The sequence below is a fragment of the Pseudonaja textilis genome, chromosome 1 (genome assembly GCF_049901715.1).
Source record: "Pseudonaja textilis isolate UNSWEBS1 chromosome 1, rPseTex1.2, whole genome shotgun sequence".
Taxonomy (NCBI): Eukaryota; Metazoa; Chordata; class Lepidosauria; order Squamata; family Elapidae; genus Pseudonaja; species Pseudonaja textilis.
Window position 1 is genome coordinate 37246219 of NC_141990.1, and position 18434 is coordinate 37264652.

At 34.5% G+C, this 18434-nt stretch overlaps 1 protein-coding gene across 2 annotated transcripts in view; it reads left to right on the forward strand.

The window, feature by feature from the left end:
- The window catches only part of ENTPD6 (ectonucleoside triphosphate diphosphohydrolase 6), a 31141-nt gene extending 15794 nt beyond the window's left edge, over positions 1-15347 (forward strand). For both annotated transcript variants that reach the window (XM_026695979.2, XM_087931153.1), the window contains exons 10-15: positions 292-356; positions 2361-2462; positions 3884-4024; positions 6978-7034; positions 12763-12875; positions 13758-15347. In XM_026695979.2, coding sequence (XP_026551764.1) covers positions 292-356; positions 2361-2462; positions 3884-4024; positions 6978-7034; positions 12763-12875; positions 13758-13841 — 562 coding nt within the window. In that variant the 3' untranslated portion in view covers positions 13842-15347. The remainder of the gene's footprint in view (positions 1-291; positions 357-2360; positions 2463-3883; positions 4025-6977; positions 7035-12762; positions 12876-13757) is intronic.
- Positions 15348-18434: the final 3087 nt, after the last annotated feature.

Genomic DNA, 18434 nt, shown 5'->3' on the forward strand with positions numbered 1-18434 from the left:
TAAAAGTATTAAAATAACTTCAAGGTGCAAATTAGCAATAGAACTGCCATATTCAAAATATCCTTTCTTGTACATGTGGTATTTATAGTCTTATAGTCTGCAATAAAGTGACTTCAGGTTTTTTTTTATTGTTTCATCATTTCAGCAGCTGTAAAACCCAGTGTATTCTGTATCTGTTGTTTAAAGTCAATCACTAATAGATATACTAGCTCTACTGTTAAACAAAGAAAGTACTGTTAAACAAAAAAATAATCTAGTCTTTATCAAAATTGCTTCTCTCAATTTGTCTAGTTACTTGGGATTTGGATTAATGTCAGCAAGACTGGCAATTTTAGGAGGAGTTGAAGGACAAACCTGTAAGTATTATATATGATTTGAATGATGTACAGGAATCCCAAATTGCTTTTTTTAATATTCACTTTTCCAAGTAGATAGTGACATATTAATAATACTACTCACTTAAAATCTATTAGTTTCTTTCTCTTTTCTTTCAAAGTGTTAGAAGAAATGCACAAGTAAAACATAATTTAAAGATAATTAAAACGGATAAAACTCAGTTGAAATAACCATGTGTCTAGTCAGAAAACAGACTCTGAACATCAACCTTGGTTAATCTTGAAAAGGCTAAGTGAAGTGAGATCTGGTTACTATTGGGTGATCAGAATGTCTATCTGATTGCCAAGACCATTCTGAAACAGCAGTGCTGCTGTACAAAAAGAGTACTGCTTAACCTGGGCTTCCTTCACTTCCTAGAAGTGCAGGAAAACTAGCAGTGCTTCCTTATAAGATGTGGTGAGGCTGATTTTGATGCAGGCAGTCCTGTACATACCCAGTGCCAAGCCTTGAAGGGCTTTAAGAAACCAGCACGTAATATTGTATTTATAAAGGTAATGGTAACCATTGTAGAGCCCACAAAATTGGTGTCGTATGTCCTCATTGCCAGAAAGAAGGAAATATGTAGGGTGTCACATTCTGGTCAATAGAAATTTCTGAATAGTTTTTTAAGAGCAAGCATGGGTAAAACACATTATAATAGTGAGTCCAGATGACAATGAGAACTTATAAGTAGGTCCTTCTGCATCAAGTAGAATTATCATAGCTGCAGTTGTTGCAGATGGGCAACGCTCTTTAGCATACCTTTTATCTACCGTTATAACAGGAGCCATGAGCCTAAAGGTCCCCGGTTTGCAAACCTGCTCTTTCATGGGTAACTCCTACTCATCCAGTGGTAACACTGGTGTTGAAAGAAAACTTGGTGCACAAACAATAGCAATAGCACTTAGACTTATATACCACTTCACAGTGCTTTATCGCCCTCTCTAAGCAGTTTACAGAGTCAGCATATTGCCCCCAACAATCTGGGTCCTCATTTTACCATCCTTGGAAGGATGGAAGGCTGAATCAACCTTGAGTCTGGTGAGATTTGAACTGCCAAATTGCAGGCAGGCAGCAGGCAGCAGAAGTAGCCTGCAGTACTGCACTTTAACCACTGCACCACCAAGCTCAATTCTGAGTGATTTCATACACATATATGTAGTTCTTTTGACAACAGCACAGAAGACATTGCTATTGCCTTCTTCCACAGTGGATTTAATTTTCCAGTCCAGACTGCAGCACATTTCCTATTGTTGACATTACCAACATCTTACTTGACTTCAGCTTTAATGTGTTCTGTTCCAATCAAATCCTTATTCCCAAGCATGTCTCTACAACCTAGCCTAACATAGACCTACTCACACAGATGTATCTACAACGTAGAACCCCTGACCACCAGTAAGGTATTTCTAATTATCAGAAGCATCCCTCCTCTCCCACCCTGATATCAAAGTAAATGGAGGTTTGAAATCTGGAATGGCAGGTCTCTGACCAGACTACATTGTCACTTCATGCATCCAAGTTTCACTAACGCGACAGGTCTGTTGCCTGATTCAGTACCAAGTCATGGATGAAGATGGTATTATTGCAAACAGACCTGGTCTTAACTATCAGGACCCTGAGGCTTTAAATATGTATCTGGAAGTCTGTTGGTAATGTCAACAATAGGAAATGTGCTGCAGTCTAGACTGGAAAATTAAGTCCACTGTGCAAGAAGGCAATAGCAACCTCCTCTGTGCTGTTGTCACTCAGAACTGAGCTTGATTCAAAGGAGAGTTTACCTTTCATTCCATCTTTGGAGAATTGGGTACGTTAGCTTTGCTTATTACCCTGAATTTATGTCTGATTTATAGCGGTACTAAACATTCAAATATCAAATAGAAAACATTATCTTGGGAATAATGGGGGTGGGAAAATTGTTTGCCTATTCAAAATAATTGCTGTATCTCAAGCAGACTCACTCGGTCTATATTTTTCCCTAACAGCGAAAGAAGGCGAAGAACTAACAAGTCCCTGCTTATCACTAAATTATCAAGGTGAATGGGAACATGCAAAGATACTGTACAAAGTTAAAGGGCAGAAAACAGGTACCTGGTCACTCTTTATCTTTACAAAGATACTTGACTTTTGTAAATGGGTCTTTTGAATAGAAATTGTAACTACATTTGTACACATTCTTCCTCTAAATAGAGGAGTGCATATATAATATTCTGCCCACATGCGCCAGTTTTACCACATTTTTGCAGTAATGAGTAAGAATGAGTATAGAGTTTTTCCCTATCTTCTCCTTTCCAAATGTGGTCCCAGCAATCAGGCATTTTTCCAAAATACATCAGTTTTAGGATTGAGTGCAGGAATAAGTAGAGTTGGAAGCATTTTATTCCTTCTAGACAGCTCATAATTACAGTTAAAATATTTCTTTCTAGGCAGTTTAGAACAGGGGTCGCCAACCTTTTGGACCTCAGGGACCACCAAACTCATAATTTTAAATCCCAGGGACCACTAACTGGTTCTGTGGGCATGGCCTAATTTGTGGGTGTAGCTTGGTGACCATGTGACAGGCCAGGCATTGCTTCTATGTAAATATTATAAATTAAATATAAATATTATAAATATTTACATAAATATTGATTTTTTTTAGAAAAAAAGAGCAACTTTTACCCCAAATCAGGCAAAGCAGGCAGGCAGATTGAGTTGCTCACAGAATCACAGATTCTATCTACCATCGGCTAGCTCAGTCTCTCAAATTTGCTTGCCGAGAGTCTGCACTGAATAATAGAACCTTCAGTCCTAAGGGAGGTTCGGCTGTGCTTAAAAGCAGAGCTGAAGATCTAAAGACTAGCTAGAAAGCAAGAAATCCAACCATTTCCTGCTTCCTAGCTAATCTAAATCTCCCGGCACAGCAGAATAGCTGATGGTCGGAAAAAGGAAAAATAGCAATTTAGCAGGCAAAGTTGCCGGGTAAGGAGCGAGTGGGCGGGGAGGGTTCCTGCGGGCCATTTGGGCGGCACAACCTTGTGTTTCTGCGCAGCCTGGATTAATTGCTTTGGGGGGTGCTCTGGGGTGAGATTTCTCTGCAGCCCACCAAAATTTTCTCATAGCCCACTGGTTGGCGACTGCTGGTTTAGAACAAAGTATAATGCACTGATGTAACAAAGGACAAGTATAAATCAGAGTCACAAAACTCAACAGATTTCAAAAAGTGTAAAAATATAAAATGTGCCATAATATACTGAAGGTCTATATTAAAAGGAAAAGTCTCCGTTAATTCACAGAACCTCTCTTGGAATGGTGCTTCAGAGCCTAACTGTTCTGCCAGTGCTTAAACAATTACATACTATTTCCACATGCCATCCTTCTCATTATACAATGTTAATAACCCTGCATCTTTGCTTATTTCTAACTTGATGCTGATTAATAACTATTTGCTAAAGATATTGAAAAATAATAAATCTCAATATATGAATTCCATTATAGTCCTTTCTCCTTTTTTCCCTTTTTCTTTTAGGAAGGCCACTTTTTGAATCATGTCGTAATGAAATATCAAAAGTGCTGAACAAGAAAATTCATGAGACAGCCAAAATAAAGGACTTGAATTTCTATGCTTTTTCCTACTATTATGAGTTGGCAGTTGATGCTGGTTTAATAGGTAATTTAGCAATCAAGCAATAAAGACAGTGTGAATCTCATATCAGAAAGTTGGATTTAGTTCACCAAATACAATAACAAGGAGTTCCACAGGGCATTGATTCTAATTGGCCAAAGCAAGGGAGCAAGAAGAATCTAACTTGTTTCTTTCTCTCTGCCTTCAGAGATTCTTCTCATACGTGCTGGACAAAGGTTAAATATCAGTCATTTTAATTAACCCCAAATCCTTATTTACTAGTAAAATATTGGTGAGATTAAAGTAATATTCTAAAGCTACAATAGGCAGCATGTCAAATGGATCAGGCAATAAATGGTACTGCCTACCAGATTATTAGGAAATTTCCAAGTGTCCACCAGAATTCCTCCATATGTATCTGGGACAGTCTGTTGTAACACATCTTCAGTAGAAAATAATATATATGTACTGAGTCCATTTGCTCCGGATAGCACTTTGTTTAATCTGAAATAGGAAATGATTTCACCGTGGCAGAACACCAGATATAATTTTTTCAATATCCAGATAATCCCATAACTGGTCCAAAGGATGGCCAATGAATACAGTAAGCCAAGCAGTACTTGGGACAAACCCATGGAAGTCATGAATTCTTGAGCCTTTCTGTACCCAAAAGACTACATGGAGGTTATGGTTACAGGTTGAAGCCTACAGTATTGAAAGGCAGAATTTTGCCCATTATGGCTTACAAGGATGGTGTAAAGAGGAAGGGAGAGGGAGAGGGCGGGGGGGAGAGAGAGAAAATAAATTTGAGTATCATAGAAAAGTTGGATCTCAGAAACTAGATTTTGAGGTTCTAAAGACTTTGGATATATTTGATATTCACAAAGTCAAAGATAAATAAACTAAAGATTCATTTCTTATAAGTATATCACTGGTGTTATGAAATCCCCCACAATCACCATATTACGTGTGTGTTTGTATCAGCCTACAGAATTGCAAGCAGATAAATACATCTTTCCAAGCTAAAGATAGGTGGCTATGGTGCATTCACATATATCATGGCATAGCCTACATATGAACCTTTGGTAAGGCCTTGAGTGTATCAATAGATGAAAGGAAGCCATTGAAAATAAAGTTGAATGAACTCTCAGAGGATTATTTTAGAGGAACTAATAAATTCACAGAGGAAAGCTTAATGTTTCAGTTTTACAATGCAAATAAGACTGGCATTGTTTCCTCACACTGCTGTCAGTTTATTCTGGCATTCAGTCCTTAAGAATACTCAGGCTTTTCCCATGACAAATCGATTCTTGAGGGAAAAATCTGCAAGGATAGGATTTCTGTGTTAGTTTGCTCAAATGCCAGGTTATCATAATTGAAAAGTCACCTATCCTAGATTATATGGAACGAAGTGGTTCACATGATTAGGATGCTGGGTTGACAATTTGCAAACACGTGTTCAAAGCCCAAGTACTGTTATGTGATGGAGTGAGCTCCTGTCATTTGTTCTAGCTCCTGCCAACTTAGCAGTTTGAAACTGCTAATACAAGTAGATAAACAGGTACCACTTTGGTGAGCTCATTAACAGGGACTTAAACCTACAACTGGGCGTCCCCCAGGCAATGGTGATGTCACTGGCTAATCCTTTCCCCAAAGAAAGTGCTTCCAGCTTGGAGGTATAGTATAGCATCCTAAATTATTAAAATTACATTATGTATCAATTGCTAGTTATTAATTACAATGCACATAAGACATGTTTTACAATTTTAGTTTTTCAAGACAGTTTAAAATCATTTCCTGTTAGAAGTCAGGTGTTATCAGAAACAGGTGCTGAAAATATTGTCAGTAAATGAATGCTTTCTTAACTTTGGGCAGTCTTCCTGTCCGTCCATCCATACTCTTCCTGGGAGAGTATTGTGCAAGAGTGATGACAAATAAGTGTATATTTCTCAGAGCAAGCTTAAGAATTCTATGAACATAATATATGTTGATCAGCAAAAAGTTTGATCAGCTACCCTATGATATTCTGAGTAGCAAGCCAGTTGAATATAGATAAGCATTCCCTACATCTACATCCCTAGATGTAGGGAATGCTTATCTTCAATACAATACAAAACTGATTGGAATAACTTACATTCTAGATATAAATTAAATAAATAAATAAATAAATAAAATCTAAAGGTCATCTAAGCCTTTAATACATTTTAAAACGTTCTAGAGCCAACAGTGATCATCTTTTTGCTGTATATTTCACAAAGTACAAATCTTTAACTCATAATTTTTTTGGGGGGGGGGGGGAAATAGTTAAAGGAGATATACTATATAAAACTTCCCAGCTTTTAGGTTCTCAATCTTTAAAAAGATCAAGATAAACCTTGGTCAAACTTAAAGCCCATATAGGCAACATTAGAAACTTCAAGCATGAATCCATGCTGCCTAGCTGATGACAAGCCAACCACAAAAATGCAGTTTCTGCCAACTGCTTGCAAAAAAAAAAAACGTGTACAGAATACATATGGGTAATCTTGGGATCTCAGATTTCAGCAGCCCAAATCCTGCATTCAGGTACAATTTCAGCTGCAATGTGTTCTGCTATTCTACAGGAATGTCAATTTATCATAATGGCTCACTGGAAACTTCCCAAGATTATGCTTATTCTTTAATGTGGTATTTGCATTGTTATTTTATTTACTGGTTTAGTGAAATAATTTGTAGAAACCTTTATCAGAACCTAGAAATCTTAAGTACAAAAAGATTCCAATTGAATGTCTATTCATTTTGGTAACTCTGAATATTGCAGTGCATTTTTTCCTGTTGAATGTAAAAATAAGACACGTTCTTATTTTAATGAGCACTAAACCTAAAGATCTGTGCTTGAAATGCACACACCACTGTCTACTTAACCATTTAGTAATCATTTAGAGTGGCATCTGTTTTGCCAATACTGCACTCTGTGTTCTAGGACTGCAGAACTGTTTTTCCTCCTCTCTTCCTTTAGATAAAAAAAAAGGAGGGATCCTACCAGTCAGGAAGTTTGAAAGTGCAGCAAAGACAGGTAAGTACTGTTATTTGCATGCCTCAAGATCTAAGGAAGTTTTATAAAATACAATCCAACAAAGGCTCTTTACTATCCAGAGGAAAGTGTTCATATGGCAGTAGTTCTAGCAACAGTCTGCTTTTTTAAAAAAAGGTTTTTATTTTTCTAAACAAACACAGACAAAACAATATATAAAAACATAAAACCATTTTTCAATTACATACAGTGTGTCGACTGGTTGCAATTCTTTTGTGCTATGTGTTCATAGTCCTCTTTCACAAGTCACATAAATTCTCATATTTTCCATTTTATGTATATATATATATAAGTATTATTATCATTATGGTTCTTTCATTTGACAATAACTATTTGTTCCACCACTTCATATAAGATATTCAACATTTTAAACCAATATGTAATGTAACTTCCATTGCCACTTCATCTAATAAAAATACATTCATATATCAATTTCTCTTAAATTCTATTATTTTTATATTGTAAAATTATCTATAAAATATATCATTTCCACACTTTTTTTTCTAACTGTTGATAAAATAAATCCCATATCTGATAATATTGTTTTTCTTCTTGTTCTCTAATTTCAAATGTCAAATTTACTCATTTCAGCACATTCCACTATTTTCTCAATAACTTCCTCCTGTGTTGGTATTTTCTCATTTTTCCAATTTTTTGCAAATACAATTCTAGCTGCTGTTAGTACATTCACAATCAAATATATCAGTTCTCTACTGTATATCTCTGGTATAATACCCAATAAAAATATCTCTGGTTTAAAATCAATATGACCTTTTGTCATTTTTTCCAACCATGTGTGGATTGTAGTCCAATATTTTTTCGCCTCTGTGCATGTCCACCACATATGGTAAAATGAGCCAGGTATCTGATGACATTTCCAACATTTTTCGGATTTATTCTTAAACATTCTTGCTATTCTCGTTGGGGGAAGATGCCACCTGTAAAACATCTTATACAAATTTTCTTTATATGTAGTTGACATTGTCATTTTATAATTTTGAGACCATAGTTTTTGCCATCTCTAGGTCAATGCTGTATCCAAAATTTTTCCCCCATGCAATCATTGTTTCTTTAACTTGTTCTTCTGATTTAACCTCTAATAAATATCCGTATAATTTCTTAATCACCTTTTCATCAGTACCTATTAAAATTTAAGGCAGTTAATTTATCATAAAAACCTTCTGTTTTGAGATCTTTATCATATCTAGAATGTATTTGCGCATATGAAAACCAATTCATTCTTATACTTCGTTGCTCCAGTTCTTGCATAGATTTAAGTTCACCCTTTTCATTCATAATTTCACCATACCTAATTGTTTGTTCCATTTTATATATCACTGGATATAAAAATGCTTCTATAGTTGAGAGCCAGGCTGGAATTTTCAAATAGTGTTGCCTTTTAATCTTCTCCCAATTTAATAATAAAGCCTCTCGTATATAGTGTCTTCTAAAATATCCATGTGTTTTAGTGCCCTTGTACCATAGGAAAGCATGCCAACCCAACAACATATCATGTCCTTCAAGTGTCAATAATCTAGTATTTCTCAATGTAATCCATTCCTTGACCCACATCAGAGTTGTCGCTTGATAATATAACTCCCAATTTGGCAGACCGAACCCGCCTCTTATTCTAGCATCTTGTAATAACTTTAATTTTATTCTTGCTTTTTTCCCCTGCCAGATATATTTCAGCACTATTTTATTCAATTCATCAAAATACTCTTTCCCTAATCTAATTGGAATTGTCTGGAACAAATAAAAAATTCTTGGTAGAATATTCATTTTCATTGTTGATATTCTCCCTATTAATGATAATTGTAAGGTTTTCCATTTTGCCAAGTCTGTCACAATCTGTTGCTTGAGTTTATTATAATTATTCTCTTTAAGTGTGCCACATCTTGCTGTCAAATGTGTTCCCAGGTATTTAACCTTATTTGTGAACTGGATTTCCAGGACTTCCGCCAATTCTTCCCTCTGTTTTACTTGCATATTCTTTGTCAGAATCTTTGTTTTATCTTTATTTATTTTTAAACCAGCTACCATTCCATATTCCTCTGTCTTTTCTATCAACCTAGTCGCTATTGCCAGTGGGTCTTCTAATATAAAAACCAGGCCATCTGCAAATGCTTGTAATTTGTATTCTTCTTTCTTAATTTTCATTCCTTTTATTTCTTTCGTTTCTCTTATATCTCTAGTTAGCACTTCTAATATTAACACAAACAACAGAGGTGACAGCAGCCAACCTTGTCTTGTACCTTTCTTTATAGCAATAGAGTCTGTTAATTTCCCATTAATCATTACCTTTGCTGTTTGATCATGATATATAGCTTCTATGGCTTGAATAAATTTCTTACCAAAGCCCATCTGTTCCAATTGTAATACCATAAATCACCAATGTACATTATCAAAAGCTTTCTGCATCTAAGAATATCAAGGCCATTTGTTTTTCAGGATGTGCCTTGTAGTATATTCCAATGTGTCCAGGATAGTTCTCATATTGTCTTTAATATGTCTCTTTGGTAGAAATCCATTTTGATCGGGGTGAATAAAATTATTTAAATATTATTTGAGTCTTTCTGCCATTACTGAAGCAAAAATTTTATAGTCTGAGTTCAATAAGGAAATGGGTTGATACTTCTTAATTAGTTGCGGGTCCGCTTCCTCCTTTGGCACAAGTGTAATATATGCTTCTGACCATGATTTAGGTGTCCTCTTTTTTAACATAACTTCATAACTTCCAGAAGCAAAAGGTTCAACTGCTCATGGAATATCTTATAAAATTCAGCTGGCAATCTGTCCGAGCCCGGTGCTTTTCCATTATTGTGTTTTTTTAATTGCTTCCGTTAGTTCCATCATCGTTATGTTTCCCTCTAACATCGTTTCAATATCTTTTGGTATCTGAGGCAAATTCGCTTTCTGTAGATATTGTTTAATCTTCCCTTCCTCTATTATCTCTTGTTCATATAACTTCCGATAAAAGTTGTGTACAATTTTTTTCTTCTCTGTATTTCCATAGCAGGCTTGCCCTTGGTCATTTATCAATTAAGCTATTTTTCTTGATTCATTCTCCTTTTTCAGTTTATATGCTAACCATCTGCCTGGCTTATTTGCATCTTCAAAATAGTTTTGCTTAGCATTTCTAATTTTCTGTGCTAGTTCCTCTTTTTCCATTAGTCCCATTTTGTGTTTAACTATGTCCATTTGTATTTTCACATCTTTTTTTAATGGTGATTTTTGAAGTTCTTTCTCAAGTCTCTTGTAATCATCCTCTAACATTTTCAACACTTGTCTTTTCTTTTTGTTTCTTATCTTTGTATAGTCTATTATCAAACCCCTAAGATAAGCCTTCATTGTATCCCACAAGTTTTGTATTGATGTATCTTCCGTTCTGTTCTCCTTGAAAAAGAAATCCAATTCTTTCTCCATTTTATGTGTGAAGTCCTTTTCTTTTAATAAAGCATTATTTAAAATCCATCTAGATCTTTTTTTTTGTCCTTTCCACTTAATTGTCATTGGATTGTGGTCTGCCCAGGTACCAGTTTCTATCTCGATTTCCTGTATGTTAATAATCAATTCCGCTGACATCCATATCATATCTCTTCTGGACCATGATGAATGTCTATTTGAATAAAAAGTATATTGTCTATTTTTAATATTTCTTTCTCTCCAAGTGTCCTTTAGGTTTAGTTCATCTGTCATTTTAAAAAAAAATATTGGCAAGATCTTTCTGTTTTGTTTTATTGTTTTCTGCGTTTTATAGTCCATCTTCTCGTTAATTATTCCATTAAAGTCCCCCAACATACATATATTGTCATATTCTAAGTCAATTATTGTCCTGTGTAATTTTTTTATAAAATCCTTCTTGATTGTCATTTGGAGCATAAATTGCAATTATGCAATTTATTTCACATTATTGTCTATTATCTCCACTATCAAAACTCTTCCATCATTGTCCGTGTAAATTTGTTTTGCTGGAATTGTATCTTTAATGTATAAGACTACTCCTCTTTTCTTAACTCATGTCAGTGAAGTAAATATTTCCCCTAATTTTGGCTGTACCAGTAGTTGTTCATATTGTTTTTTAATGTGCACTTCTTATAGGCAAATTATATAAAATTTCAATTTTTCTAATTTATGAAATATTTTCCTTCTTTTAATAGCAGAATTAAGTCCATTTATATTAATTGTAATCAATTTTTTCTCTTCCATGTTTTATACTTTATAGGAGGGGTTAACAGCTCTGGTTGATCTCACCTCTCATTGTTCTTTAGGTTCCCCATTGCCTCCTACAGCTCCTTGTTCTTGTTGAATCACTTCAAGGCACACCTCTTGTAGTTTGAGTATTGCTTCTTGTCTTTCCCTCTCATCTTCCTTGTCTCTGAAATATTCTGCATAAAATAATTCTGCTTTCTCAATTGAATCAATTCTATGTCTTTGCTCTTGCCATATAAACTGAAGGCCTTCTGGTATCAGCCATCTGTAGTTCACACCTTTCTTCAAAAGAATTTTAATCAGGAATTGATGTTCTCTTCTCATCTCTCTTATTTTTCTAAGTGCTTGTTTCAAGACCACAATCTCCTCGCCTTTATATTTCACTGTTTTCTCTCTTGCTATCTGTAATATTTGCATTTAATGGCCCTCTTCATAAATCTTACCTGTATTTCTCTTGGTAGATTATTTCTCACTGCATATCTTGTAAAGACTCGAAAAATTTCATCTACTCCATCCATCATTTTCTCTTTAGTTATTTCCAGTGCTTCTGCCAGAATTTCTATCATTATTTCTGCCAAGTTTTCTCCTTTTTCTTCCTCTACATTTTGAAATCTAAGATAGAATTCAGATCTATCTATTTCCCATCTCAGCATACTCTTGTCCTGTTCAATCACGTTCAATCTGTTATCAATATCGCCAATCTTCTTATTCCTTTGTTCCTCTCTTTCTTCAATTTTTTGGATTCTTTCTTCATACTTCATCATCATCTGGTGGATATTCTCAACTTTATCATCTGTTTTTTCTGTTCTTAACTTTATATCTTGAACTCCTTGCCAAATCATCTATAAGGTCACCTCTTTCTCTTCCTGCTGTGATATCACTGCTGTTGATCGTTGTCCTCCAGATGTTGAAGAAGCTGTAGTTGGTATTGAAGAACCAGTAATTGATGGTCTTCTACTCATTTTTACAAGGCAGAAGCAAAGAGAAAGAAAAATCTTCAGGTTCTTGTATACCCCTCCAATTAAATCCAGTTGATTAAAAAGAAAACCATAAAAAAGCAAAAATTATAATAAGAAAAAAGAAAAGAAAAAGATCCTCAGGTTCAATACCTTAATCCAAGTAATCAATATGGAAAAAGCCAAACAATATCATAAAAATAGTGTTCCAAATCCAAAAAAAAGGAAAATAAAGAAAAAATAAAAATAAGTAGATCAATATACTTTGAGGTAAAAAGGAATCCAAAGGGAAAAAGAAAAAGCAAAGTAGTGAGGATTAAAAAAATAAAGATTAAAAATTAAAAAGGAAAAACCATTTAACACGGCACTGTCACAGATGTCAGCAAAAAAAAATAGATTATTAAGGGGGGAAGATAAAAAAAGGAAAGAAGGAAAAAAAAAACACTGCCACAGTATAGTGTCCAAGGCTCTCTTACTAAGTCAAGTTCCAAAAAAGCTTTAAGTCTGCTTTTTAACATTTGGGTTTTTTTTTAATTACCCAGCCTGTAAAACAATGGAAATTCAACAAGGAAAGCATCCTTTCTTATGCATGGATCTTACCTACATCAGTTTGCTGTTGAAAGAACTGGGCTTTCAAAAGAATCACATTCTTAAGGTAATAATTTTTAATGTCAATATTTGGAGTAGAATTATAACATCAATATTGAAAGTACTAATAATAGAGGAAAGGGGATATCCAAAATTTTGTTTCACAAATATCTGTCAAACATAAATTAAGGCAGTTTGTTTAAAAATAATAAAGTTTCAACTTTGGAAATATTTATTCTTTTAGAATTTTGGGATAACATTTTGAGTTAGAGAAAGATTTTGAAAAATCAGAAGTAGACATGGGGGAGAGACAGACTAAAGTACTCTAAAGAGGCACAGAAAGAGAGAAACTATGCCTCAGACATTGCATCCCACCTTGAATCATGTACAATAGTTTTAAATGTGCAAAATAAAATTTCTGATTTTAAAGTGTACAAAATTTATTTTGACTGCTCCATTTCATAAACGTACACCACGCACTTCCTGCACAATTTTAGATTTCAGGATTTTAGGAGCTGTGGTGGCACAGTAGTTAGAATGCACTATTCTGACTGGCTCAAGGTTGACTCAGCCTTCCATCCTTCCAAGGTTGGTAAAATGAACATGTGCTGATATTGTAAATTGCTCAGAGAGTGCTGTAAGTATAAAGCACTATGGAACAGTATATAAGTCTAAGTGCTATTGCTATTGCAATTTTATACATTTCAAATACTATAGCCAAGATATATTATTTCCTCTTTTCCCCCTATATTATAAAATTTGGGAGCTCATGGATTCCAAACGGTACTTAAGTAAAACTAAGGCAACACATAAATTGGGTATGTGTGTACTATATGGAAGGCTATTATGCACTGCAGTCTCTTGAAATATATAGATCACGATGTCTTAAACAGCCCACAGAAACATCTCTACTTCCAAGACTTCTAATCATGTTTTCTTTTCATTATAGCTGGCCCAGAAGATTAACAATATTGAAACCAGCTGGGCTTTGGGAGCGATTCTTCACTACATGGATTCACTTCACATGCTATAATATTAGGGATTTACTGCCTGGAGAAAATGAGTCTAGGAAATTGGACCTGATTGATTCCTTTGAAAAAGGGCTACAAATAAAATATATTTTTAAATGTTTTAAATCTTTCAATAAAGGAGGCTGGTGCTTCAGGTGGCAGCTTAAGGTGCCCAGTACTGTCCTGGGATCACAAATACTTTTAGTGTCACACAAAATCAGTTAACACTTATTTTAAAAAGAATAATCCATGACAGCTAAAAGCAGAAGCACGTCAGAAATCAAACCAAATTATTATAACAAATGTCCTTTGATTTTTAATGAACATTTGCTGATGATCTCTGGTTTATTTGATGTTCTTTATAAGAAAAGCATTTAATCTTTAGGCAGGCGTTTTGCCTTTTTTTGATGCAAGCATATAAATGCTAACATCAGAAGCAAGCAACTTTTTAACTACCTTTGAATGTTAGGTTGTAGGCATTCAAATTTTAAAATGTGAAATTTTGGGGTATTTGTTTAAAAACTTTGTTATGCTTTGTGAAACTCTTACTGACACATATTTAGATTACCTTTTGAAACCCAGCTTTTAATCCTTCACAGCCTTTGTGGTATTGGTTTATTTTGGAATGGATGAGCTGGGCAAAATGTTTGTTCCCACACAGAATTCAGTTGATGTTTTCCCCTTGATTTTGACTGCCTTAATTTCTTTCTGGTGTGTATTCCATTCTGTAACAGTCTCACTTTTAAATGGCACAATGTTTTTTGTTCCTGCTGTCAAGCAAAAGATTAGATTAATGTTATCTTGCTATAACTCATTACATGCAATCCTTGTTTAGCAACTACAATTGATTCAAATGAAATAGCTGCTAAGTGATACAAACATTAAATAAGCCACATGTCTGAGAGGCCTCACAAATATCACTGGTTGCTGCCATTTTGATAGAATTCTCTCATGTACTGTAGCAACAAAGCATTAACCTCATTCTGGTGTATATTATGGTCAAGTGCAGAAATTTGGGCAGAAGTGCATGCATTGATTGAAAAATATTTTTACTACTATTTATTACTGTTGTATTTGTAAACAGTTGCTATCTGAAGCAGTTGCTAAACGAGGACAATCTGTATCCAAAACTGATGAAATAATCTTTTCATATGGTCATAGCAATAGCTGAATGAATTTTTTTACATAGGCTAACATCAGGGTAGTATTTGGCCGTGCCATACATGCTTTTTGGAATGTATTGATCAGTTATAAAATACTTGTAGAAGTTTTTGATTGTATAAATTTGTATGATAGCCAGAAAGGTCCCTAGTGCAACATTTATCCCTATATCTGAGAAATAATCTGGAAAGTCAGGAAAAATGCTTGAATGTTCTAGGAACGATTATGTACATTTGTTTAATTTTGGTTTAAATATTAGATTATGTTAAGATAATATGTATGTTCCAAATTTTGTATATATCAATTCAGTAAAGAGATGTCTATTTAAGATTCCTTCAGCTACTAAGTAAACTTCAAATATTTTTAAAGCATTATTTCACAGTCTTCTTTTAAACAATAAAATTTTATTTTTGCATTAAACAAAGATTGGAGAACCATATGAAGGTTACGAGTTGAATTTCAACAGTATTAAGGCTGTTTCCACCCAAGGGTTCTGTTCAAAAATATTTCTACATCCCAAAATGTGCTGGGTCAAAGGTTGAACTTAGTTTATCTTTGGATAGGTTGCAATGGTCTTGAAAGTGTAGTAAAACAAATGTTTTATTTGAAACAATGCAACTCTGGTGATCCTTTTTTATCATCTGCAGAAACTTTTGCGTCATCCTACCATTTGGTTCCAAGACATCAGCAATCACAGCAGAATTTATCTCCTAAATGTCGATGGGGCAGCTGATTATTTCAAAAGGCTGGAAAAGCAACAGAAAATAGACATTTCCTGTCTCTGCCTCTTTAGGTAGGACTGGCAGATACTGCCTGGGACGGATGATCTGTAAAGTTACTAGCTATAAAGCACGCCAAACCGCTTTTGTGATACTAGGAAGAGGAAACAATGACAGTACGAAATCTATGTTTCCTTAGAAACTGTGCCAGTCCTGTAAACACATTAGACATTGCAGGGATTGTTAGAACTGCAGCATGAAAGGATCAACTCACCTCTGCTGCTAGAGTCATAGTGACAATAAATAACTATAGAGAAAAACATCAACTGATATCAACCAAGGCCTTTCTCTTACTAATAGCAGAGACAATGAATTGAAATAGCAGGAAAGAAAGGAAGGATTCCTGCCCTCCCTAGCTACTGCGGTCCTGATTTTTAAAGATGCATTTGATTATTTTGTCTAAAACTGAAATGGTTCACAGTAACACTTGCAATAGAGCAAACGTTGTAGACACAGCATAGTAGCCCATTGTGGAAGTGAAAAGTTAAAGATTATCCAAATATAACTTTACATAATTTAACAGAGAACTTAAATTATGGCATTAAGAAAGTTGGTCTACTGGCCAGTCTAGTTGATAGAATGTGTTTTTATAAGCACAGAATATATGTGAAAAGTCAAAATATTTTTGTTGTTAATTGCTGTTTCTTTTTGGCATGTTCCATATATAAAAATAGACATTTGTACATATCCATATGGATATGAGTTAATATGCTGATAATTGGTTCATCTTTTCCTTGGCTGCATTAAAGGAAGAAATAAACCAGCTGTATCCCTTGCCATTGGCTTGGTTCATATCATCTGTCATTGCACTCCTTGCTACTTCATTGTGATATATTTCCATTAATTGTGCAATCTTGTTTATTTTTATCTTTTCATTCTCTGCTGACTTTTCATTCCATAACTCAGATTAAAGCATTCCTGTAATTGAAGACTGTGTAATCTTATGATGTCAGCATTTGGGAAATACCCAGAATGGCTTGGATATTAAAAACTAGCTTTTGAGTTATATTTGCAGCAAAGCTGGTAGGCAAAAATGTGACTCTCCTGCAGTTTGAAGCAGACATTATAATATGTATAATTTATTCAATTTTTGCTAAACTCCCCATTACATCTGATATAATTGAAACTGTTGACTGATGCAGTGAACAGTCCCAATTATACTCAATTGGTAAATTATATGGATTCCCAGTGAATCCAAAAAAACCTTCAAATAAAGAGGTTTAGATGGAAGCAAGCTATAAAACTGCCTTTGCTTGACTTTTAAACAATGTTGAGCACTGTTGAAATTCCCCAGGGTAATAAAAAGACTAATGTTCTATTAATTATTCAAAGGAAGTAAATAGGATGACTAAGACAGTGGTTAAGATAAATCAAATACCGAACTGGAAAAGAATGTATGTTCTTGAAAAACAAGCTAATAGAGTCTAGTGATACCTGCAGAATATCATTTTGGTTTGATTCCAGATATAGTTTGGAAACAATTTACAGCTATGTACAAAGAATAAGGTCCTAAAATCAAATAGAACAAAGGATTTCATTGTATTAAAAAGTTAATTAGCATATACAATGTGACCTAGTCTGGTACAGCATTCTCGATACTGTTACATGACCAGGTACATCTTGTTTTCTGAAAAAGATCATCACAAGGCTGTTTGTGCTTGACAAGTAAAAATTTAAAGAGAAATTCTAGCTTAACTATTCTATGTCGTTTTTGTGCTACCTTTGTATTTACCTCCACCTGAAATACATAAAACTTCATTCAGTCTGGATTTTGGATTTTTGTAAAAAGGATTGCCTTGTAAGAGATATTTACGATTATTTTTCACATTATAGAGATTTTGGGTCTAGAATTTCATTGCACCATTTTAATGGAAGTCCTTGTCTATATGAAATACATCTACCGTATTTCCCCATGTATAAGCCACCCCTTTTTTCCAAAATTTTCAAGCCCAAAAAGTAGGGGGGTGGCATATACAAAGCAGGTACACTTTTTATACGTGAAAAATGCATAAAATAATAAAGTAGGAATAAACTGGTTTTCCAGCAGTATGCTATACTTTTTGTAAAATTGTACGTGATGATACGATTACATGAGTGCGAGTACGCGATAGAAATGCATACGCTAGGCATCGGCCTGAATGCTTGTTCCTACTCTCGTTCCGATGCGTAGATTGCTAGCGTCGCCCGCACCGCTTTCGGCCATGACCGAAGTTGTAGATCTAGACGTCAATTTTGTTTCTTTGTAAATTTTCTTTCTTCATAACTTGTTTCTCTAATAAAATATTTTTTTCAAAACTTCACAGTCCAAAAATTGGGGGTGGCTTATACAAAGGGGGTGCTTATACATGGGGAAATACGGTATTCCTAAAACAACATTTGCTAAATGCAGTTTGACAACACAGTGAGGGCATAATTAAGCTCAAAAGAAATTTGATATCTCTGGAAAAATTCAGCTGCAAATTAGATAAGGAAGAAATTTAATATCTAAAGTTATTATTAAAGCTCCATTTTTTAAAATCTTAGTAAATTGACTTGATTTAATTCTGGACATTCCAGCAATTGGTGTAATAACTATGTGTTAATGCAGTCTTCTGTTACTTGACAGAAAATGAAGATTGGATTATTTCACTTTGCCTATATTGTCACGTGAGCAAAATTTTCAGGCCAGGGGTTCTC